We start from the raw sequence: 8,856 nt of genomic DNA, 5'->3' as shown, positions 1-8,856 counted from the left end.
CAGACCACCCTCTTCTGGTGAAACTTGTGTAATGCAGATGGTGGGGTACATCGATCCTATGTGCCATCTGCATTTCCTTGCATTATGAACACACAAGGAAATACATTTTTTCCCTTAATATCTTAGGTTTGTTTTCGTTGTACAAGGCAGGTTATGGACATTTTTGACACTGTGTTTTTGTGTGAAACTGATATCTGATACTTGTGCCTTATGCTATTTGTACTTTTTGTATATTTTTCTTACTTTGTATTATCTATGTTTATTTTGCATGGCCTTATCGTAATTTTCAGATTGCACTACTTAGTGTTTGGAGTTTATCTGTATGCACCATGGGTCTAAGAGTAGCTCTACATGTGGCAAAATTGACAATAAAGCAGACTTATCAATAGTTATTCACAGACAACCCCCCCCCCCAACCACACACACACACACACACACGCTCCAAAAAAAAAAAAATACTGTGTCTTTGTGATCCACTAATACAGACCTACATCCAATGCATGAATGCAGGAATACGTTTCAAGGTCAAACAATCTTTATCCAACTTTATATTCAGTGGTGGAAAAAGCCACTGATACCAGACCATAATAATTCTCTGTTACTAATAAAAATCTGCATTCAGATTTTTACTTCTGTAGCCTAGATCAGAATCATGGAAAACAAAGATGTCAGCATCTTACTTTACTTACTTTACATCCTACTTTAATGTATTTTATATTACTGGATCATAATTGCATAATAATGATGCATTATTGTGTTCATCACTAATACTAATACTAAATTTGCTAATATTAAGTAAAATGTTGCTTGTGTTTATAATTTGAATTACTTTACATATGCTGGACAGTGGCGTAGGCAGAAACTGTATTTTGCTTGGGCCAAAACAAACGTGGGTGGTCCATCATTTCCTATTAACACACATTAATGAAAACTTAAGGGCAGCCATTATCGCATTGACAAACATAGAGGAAAGTAGGATTTACTTTGAAAACTTCTGCATGCCTAAGCCAATGAGCTAATAACACTGCATGTTAAATCAGCAGGACATTTTGACATAATATACAACACTATGAATAATCCATGCAGCCTAAATGTATTTACAACAGGTGACCTTAAGATTTCTTAGGTTATTATAATATGTTGCTTGACATCTAAAATTCAAAATCAGGACTGGCAGATCATGCACTGTCATAACCATAAACTTAACTCTAAAGTTTATAAGATTATAATGTATTTTCTGATTCTGATTTTCTGATTGAAAAGTAACCACTAACTTTTAAAATAAAGTAGTACTGGAATAAAAGTACAGTATTTTCTAAAAGTAGTGGAGTCAGAGTTTGAAGTAGTAGAAAGTGAAATGCTCTGAGTTATTTTTTGCCAATGTTCATATTTATGTCCATAAAGCTGATTCTGTGCTGGACTGGTAACTGAATTTGCTTCACGTTTTGGGATGTGTCATAGCCAGATTCCTGCGCACTACATTTCCCATGGATCTGCGCGCGGTTAGAGTTACATGCTGCTGTCCACGCAGCTCTTTCTGTAGCAGTGCTCAATGTGGGACTTGAATGACACATCTCCGGGCATGTGTACATGGGCCTCAGGAATGAGGAGTACGACCTGTTCTTGACCTCAGCACGTAACGTGATGTAAGTGTGGTCTGTATCCTGTGTTCTGCTTTCAGGTGGGGTTTCTTATAGAATTGTTTTCCCACCTGTCTGCGTGGTTAGCGGCTAGCTAACAGCTACCTAGCTAGCGTCAGACGCCAAAGTTGGCAGCAGTTAGGAGTCTGGTCTTAACAAAGCCTCCAGTCAGGGCCTAAAAGTGAACACTGTCTTCTGTTAATGGCATTAATGCTCACTTCGCCTCCCGACATCATGGGAACTAAAACATGCCTCCGCCTTGTCCTCCAGACAACACTAGGCAATGTCAACTAACGTTAGCCTGAAATATATGTGCGTGAAGCGGACGTGAAAAACGGTTCAGACTTCCGGTCGGAGCCTCTAGAATAAACTAAATAAATAAAGACGGATTCTTACTGTTGACCTTTCATGCAGTCTGAGTATTTTATGTTGAAGACAAGTACGTCCTGTGTGAGTTGGTCGGTTTCACACAGCTTGTGCGGTACAGTTAGTTAGTTAGCTAGTTAGCTGACGTTAGTTTGGTGAGCGTAAGTTACTCGGGTCTGCCAGAAGTTTCATAACAGCAGCCTCTGGTTTGATGGTCATTATTAATAAATGTATCCACATGCTGTGCTTTTCCCCTGTCGTATAACATACATTTAGATTTAGGGTTTTACCCCACACTGCAGGTATTTTCAAATCTGTTTAAATATACATTTTTAGGCATTAAGAGAAATTAAGTTAGAAGGTTACTGTTATCTATCTCAGTAATACTACGGAGGTCTACAGAAATATAAATTTGTCTTGTACGGGTTTTGGCATTTTTAGGAAATGCCCATTTGGTTTTGTTCTATACCTTAATTGGTCAGAGTGACTTTAGGAGTGGGAATAAAGCTGCAGTGTTTAATCTGTCAGCCATTTATTTGTAATAACTGGCTACTTGTTTGTCATACTTGAGCAAGAAGGCCTTAAAATTCAAAATCAGGCAGTTCAGATATTTTATTTTGGACTCTTTGACTCCATATTAACATCTTGATTAACAGATAGTGAAATTAATTAGTTGCCATGCTAAACAAGAATATACAGACTTAAAAATACTAAAATAGTATGTTTTTTTTTCTCTCTCTCTGATGCCACAGTCTGTAGTTGAATATCACAGCAGCAGAAAGGTGAAGAGGATGATAATGTACTGTATCCTAACTCCTGGGAGACTGTGGCGGATGGGAGCGGTGCGTCCATTGCTGCTGGGTGTCACCGTCCCCGAGCAGTCAGTAGCATTATCTTACTGTGCCCTCCGTCAGTCGCCACCTACCAGTCGGTACTGGCTGTCAACCTCAGCCTCAAGCTGGACAGGACACCAGCTGAAACACCAGCCACCACCACAGGAGAAGCAACAGTCCAGGTCCACACCTCAAACACAGGAGGTCCAGAAAAGGGAAGATGGACCTGTTGCTGCAGAGGTGGATCCCCTGCAGGACAAGTCCATCGGCCTGTTCCAGAGGTTTAAGAAGACATTCAAACAGTATGGAAAAGTGATGATACCCGTACATCTGGTGACGTCCTCCGCCTGGTTTGGGACCTTCTATTATGCAGCAATGAAGTGAGTCTGCCAGTTTTCTTAGTTGATGGCTTTGCATTTGACTTCCTGGTCTTAAGTGTAAGTGTTCATGTAACAGTAGTGCAATTGTCAGTTAACTTCATTTAACCAAGACTATAAACTTCATTTTGCTCTCTCTCTCCTCTTGTTGTCTGTGTGGTCTGTCTCCCATCAAAAGCATAAAATGTCAATAATTGGTTACATTGTTCTGACAGAGAAGGTTATTTTGTGTGTTTGTTTTGGCAGCTACTTTAAAATCTGCTCCGTCCTATTTTGCCTGCTTTCAGAGGTGTGAACGTAGTGCCATTCCTGGAGATGATTGGTCTGCCAGAGTCACTAGTTGGCCTTTTGAGAGACTCTTCCAGTGGCTATGCTCTCACTGCATATGCCATGTACAAGGTAATTTAGTCCAGTTTTGAATGTGTTGGCTTCTTCAGTCATTATCATCAGATATTATCAGTCATTTTGTTACTTTAATGTACCTCTACACCATAATTTTTTTTAATCCAACTTTGATTTGCTTTTGTCTTACTTCCCTACCCTGAATCTACTTAAGAAATCAGATTTAGTATTTATAAAACGAGGAATGAATTCAGATGTTCTTTCAGAACATTATTATTTTCTTTCAGATTGCCACACCTGCTAGATATATGGTGACTCTGGGCGGAACGTCACTATCAGTTCAGTATCTCCGCAAGCATGGTTATTTGTCCACGCCACCACCAGTTAAAGAATACATCCAGGACAAAATGGAAGAGACAAAAGAGAAACTTACAGAAAAGATGGAGGAGACAAAGGAAAGATTCTCAGAGAAAATGGAGGAAACAAAAGAACGCATCTCTGGGAAAATGGAAGAAACTAAGGACAAGCTTTCTGAGAAATTACAGGAAACCAAAGACAGGGTCTCTGAGGGAAAAGCTTTTTTTAGAAAGAGAAGTGATTAAAAAAAAAATAGGGAATCACATTAACATGTGGCAGCACTGAACAAATGAACTTATTTTGATCTCAACAAGTAATCACTGAATTGTGGGTACCAGACAGCACTTCTGAGACTCTTGGAGAGGTGAGAGAGAGAGAGAGAGACATTGCACTATCCTTGTCTTGAAATTTCACCTTGCACATCCCAGTTATCACATGTAATCTATTTAAGTGTCTCTAATTATCCAAATGCTGCCACAGTGCACTGTAAGTGTAGACTAGACAGCAGCTTAGCAGACTCCTGGTAATGCTACATTCTGGCTCAGTCAACTGACTGGATTTACATATGCTGAAGTGATCTGGACTTAGCTGGCTTTAAGTTGATTATTTACAGATAGGCCTGTTTACAAGAGGTCTGGGCTTCATTTTCCTGTGTAAAACATCATCTATTAAAGACTGTATGGGAGTAATGTTATATACTTCTGGTTGGTAGGAAAATAAAACTTGAAGCTTGTGGTTACCTGTGTGTCCATCAAAGCCTTTTTGCAGGCTAGGTATTGCCCTGTGTGGCTGTCACCCTGAGTTTTCTATTGTATTTTTATTTGACACCTAAGCTGTGTATGAAATGAGTTATGTGACTGAAGGCTACTATTTGAGCTGAAATAGACATATTTCAGTTCATATATAAATGATAGGATGTCAGTCATACATGTAAACATCCAGTTGGGTACTGTGTGCAGCATTAGTTACTAATCATGTGTGCTATGGTAATATATGAGACTTTACAACTTGCAAAATAGGGACTACTGGAGGTACTTAACATGAGACTTAACATGAGAATCGGTTGAGTGAATAAATAAAACTCAATCTTGTTCAACCCTATATACACTCTTCCTGTACTCCCTGACTTGATCTGGTATGACTGTAGGATTGTTGCGTATGACCAAATTTCAGTTCATTTTAGTAAAGGGGAGATGTAATCAATATTACTCAGTGTTAACAGCTGCTGTTCATTTGCTATGTTACATAATGGCATTTCAAAGCCATCGCTGCAGTAAGTGTTTTAGTTCACACTCTGTGTCATTTTGGGTTTGAAATGGTAAACTAGTAAAATAAGATGCCAAACAACTTTACCCATGTTAAAATTCTGAAACATTGCAGAATCCTGAGTCCCCCTTGCTTATATCAACACCATCTTTACTGGTCAGGTGACATTCATAGAGTTTTATATTTTCAGCAAATCCATATAATCTAAGGGTGAATAAAGTTTCTCTCATCACACCTTATCATCTCATCTCATATTGTATAGAATCAGTATCCTAAACTGAAATGGGCCTAAACAGCCTTCAGGGCCAAATTACCTCTGATGGCATCTTGTAAAAGCCTCACGGTAAATGTTTCTTACTCCTTTAGCTTCTCACTGGGACATTTTTTGCCTTTCACTGTAAGTGAGAAAACGTTGCCACTTTGCACACTGAATGTGTAGTTCTCTTGCACTGAGCCTTTAAAAATATTTTCTTCGTTGTCTCTCTGTTTTGGCAGTCATTTAACAAAAATGAAGGTAGTGAGTAAGGAGTAGAATATTTGTCCATGAAATCTAGTATAGTGCCATTAGTAAACTAACGCCTTTTTACACATTTAACAGACACGGATCAACAGTATCATTCAGAGTTGTGTTTCTTGCCACCGATCTCCTCTTAGCTGTTCACGGCTCCGCAAACTATGAGGGAAAATCTGACTCTTTAGCTGCTAAATGCCCCACTAGGTTCACCAATTAGTCAACAAATTCAAATTCTTCACTACAGCGGGCTTTATCAGAGCATTGGCTGTTGCTGAAAATGAGGTGGATGAGTGTGGTAAGGGTGAGTCAGTCTGATGCAAAACCACAACAAGGAGCTGGAAGATGCTGCAGAGCTGGGGGAATACTATATCTCTTAACTGCCATTGTCCAGAAACAGTAGACGCATATACACATCACTGTGTCACACCTTCAACATGCTCCAGTCTGCTTTCTTCATTATGAATTGTATCTATAGTATATGTAAATATGATGGTATTGCTCTGTGCTAAAGTGTATGAGTGGGTTACAATGACCTCTGCTGTCCAAACTAATGAACAACTGTTTATGCAGTCCACGGCCCCTCGCTCTAACACCTGGCTGTTCTCCCACAGGGAGTGTGACACAGAGCGTTTCAGTGTAAAGGCAATCTGTGTTCCTCAGGTGTGAGCTTGTGGCTGAACACGACTCAAGTGTCAAGATGAGGTGAATCACAGGTTAGGAGGCAGAAAAACTGTCAAAGACTGTCTAAAGTCAATGATTTTCTCTACTTTACATATTTTCTTGCAAAAGGTCAGTGGGATAGTCTTTAATGTAGCTGACAGACTATGACATTAGAAAGTTGCAGTTGAGGTCACATGTGTTGAAATAAAGCTATGTTTATATTCTCCGAATAAAGGTCAACATCAGACTGAAATCACAGATCGACCATATGGAATTTAAAAATAAATAAACAAACATAGTCGCTTTCCAGAAACCGTGTCCAGGTAAATATAGGTTTATTGATACTGATTATCCAGAGTAATGGGAATCTCATACATCACTCGTGTGTGTTTGTGTGTGTGTGTGTTTGTCTGTGTGTGAACCACACTTTTAAAAGGTTCTTCAGCAATTTTGTGATGTACTACCATGAGTTAGATGTCCTAGATTTTAGTCATTATCGCAGGTCAACGGCCCAAAACACCATCACGGAGCTGAATAGCATATTCCAAAGGCTATTTGGCTGTGCCTGTGTGCCTGCTTTATATGCAACTACAAATGTGAGGAAACCCACTGAAATGGAGCGTGACTGATGAATAAAATCTAAAATTAATCTCTGTCAGCTTATAATCAAAGAGGAACAGCTAGAGAAGGCACTGTGATAACATTTACTCCAAGTATTTCTGTAGAAAAGTCATTTCTAGGTAGCCTACTACCTGCTAGTGTCTATTGAATTTGTTTTCACTCGTAAAACTTGTCTAAATACTACTGATTTTAGTAATATCTAAATTGCTTCTGCGAAACTTCTGTTGGACTCCTAAACAGTACAGCATAATCATAATAATCTATACTATTGGCCAGGTGTGGAAAGGTGTGCTCAGTCAATCAGAAGCTGAAAGATACCATCTCAGATGGGAGTGAGGGAAGACAAACTGAATTGGTATCTTCCAGCTTCTGTTGGCTGAACACAGCTAATCCAGTTTGTGAAGATTCTCAGTAGTAGTGATATAGTGATCGCCTTCAGTATAAAAAAAAACAAGACGCCACATGTACTAGTGATGGGGCTCAATATTTGGAACCATACAAGCTTAGAACCAGTTCCAAATTTTCGGATCAATTCCTTTTATTAATGCCAAAAGTTTCGCATACATCATGACCTCAAACTTTGCAGCTCCACTGTTGAAAACCTGAAACTAGAAGTGGTACAAAGTGTGTCTTCATTTCACCAAGAAAATATGACAACAGTGCTGCTTACTGCAAAAAAAGCAAGACCTCTTTTGACGTCACAAATACATGACAGATAGTAAAAGTATATTGACAACTAATTATTTCATACAGTACTAATTTGTGTCACTCAACCTATTTTAATTAAGTGAGGTGTAAATCTATTACACACTGAAATTAGAAGCAGAGCTTGTGATGAACTAGAAGTCATTTTTCCTTCCTCTCCTGTTCTGTTTCCTGTCTAATAGGGAAGCCTGAGAGAGGTTCACAGTCAGGGGCAGTTCTAGACCCTTTTTAGGGGGGCTTTAGCCCCCCTGTCTGTCATTTAACCCCCTCTAAAACTGTCAAACTATTAAAATGTATTGAAAGTATCATTTTTACTTTTTAAAATAAAAACGAAAATAACTAAGAAATGCAGGACATGTCGATTAAAAAAAATTATTTATTTACAGTATTTATTCATTCTCTTTGCTATTCTGCGCATGCGTGATAGCCCTTCCTTAGAAGTGCAACAGCTTGTGCTTTATGTCAGCCGGGGGCAGGAGATGATGAAACGTTCTGCGACACGTAGGTGGTTATAGAAGGTAGGTAGTGTTATCAAGCAACAATAGTGAGGGTTAAGCCCCCCTAAGGATGAAGTCCTAGAACCGCCCCTGTTCACAATGAATGCGAAGTTGCATCACATCAGTATGAACAAACTGCAAACTGATGTCTACATGACTTCCTCTGCATGGCCTCACCAATCTAAAGCTCTTGAGATGTGTCTGCGTGTGTGTAGAGTGAAGAAACTGAGTCAGCAGAAAATGTGAGCAGTATCAGGATGCTCGTGCTTCATGCAGCATTTTGCAGTAAGAAGTTCACAGAAAGGACAGCAGGTGGGGGTCCCTGGGCCCACCCTCCTTCCGCACTTGTAAGTGAGGCTAAGTACTTTGAACATTAGCTTTGATTCACGCTTGTGAATCTTATGACAGGTTACCAGATGGAGCCTGTCTATAAATAAAACAGGTCTTGCCGCTGAAATCTACAGAAGCGTGTGTTCTATGCATTTCATTACTTTGTGGAGCTGAGTGAGTCATTTGCTCCTGGCTGCCAAACAAACAAACAGTGGTGGATGTACTGCACAGAGAGTTTTTAACATATCCTGGAGCTGACCTTTACTTTGCTCATCTGACAAACATAAAAGATTCAGCAGGTTTGAATCATCTGATGCTCACCAGAGACTGGACCTTCTCCATCGCATG

The 8,856-nt window shown here is 39.4% G+C and overlaps 1 protein-coding gene across 1 annotated transcript; it reads left to right on the top strand.

Moving 5' to 3' along the window:
- Nucleotides 1–1,507: 1,507 nt before the first annotated feature.
- fam210ab (family with sequence similarity 210 member Ab) lies at nt 1,508–5,016 on the top strand. Its single transcript, XM_026292942.1, has 4 exons — nt 1,508–1,646; nt 2,759–3,219; nt 3,504–3,615; nt 3,846–5,016. The coding sequence occupies exons 2-4, from the start codon at nt 2,798–2,800 to the stop codon at nt 4,158–4,160; spliced, it is 849 nt and encodes a 282-aa protein (XP_026148727.1). The 5' UTR covers nt 1,508–1,646; nt 2,759–2,797; the 3' UTR covers nt 4,161–5,016.
- Nucleotides 5,017–8,856: the final 3,840 nt, after the last annotated feature.

This window comes from Mastacembelus armatus, chromosome 16, assembly GCF_900324485.2.
Source record: "Mastacembelus armatus chromosome 16, fMasArm1.2, whole genome shotgun sequence".
NCBI classification, from domain to species: domain Eukaryota; kingdom Metazoa; phylum Chordata; class Actinopteri; order Synbranchiformes; family Mastacembelidae; genus Mastacembelus; species Mastacembelus armatus.
Note: the sequence above shows the minus strand (reverse complement) of the source record. Positions and strands in the feature narration are given on the sequence as shown.

Excerpts from the sequence above, each read along its gene's own strand:
- fam210ab (XM_026292942.1), top strand. The coding sequence starts at position 2,798 with ATGATAATGTACTGTATCCTAACTCCTGGGAGACTGTGGCGGATGGGA. Across the intron at positions 3,220-3,503 it reads TTCTATTATGCAGCAATGAA|AGGTGTGAACGTAGTGCCAT; the intron begins GTGAGTCTGCCA and ends GCCTGCTTTCAG. Across the intron at positions 3,616-3,845 it reads CTGCATATGCCATGTACAAG|ATTGCCACACCTGCTAGATA; the intron begins GTAATTTAGTCC and ends ATTTTCTTTCAG.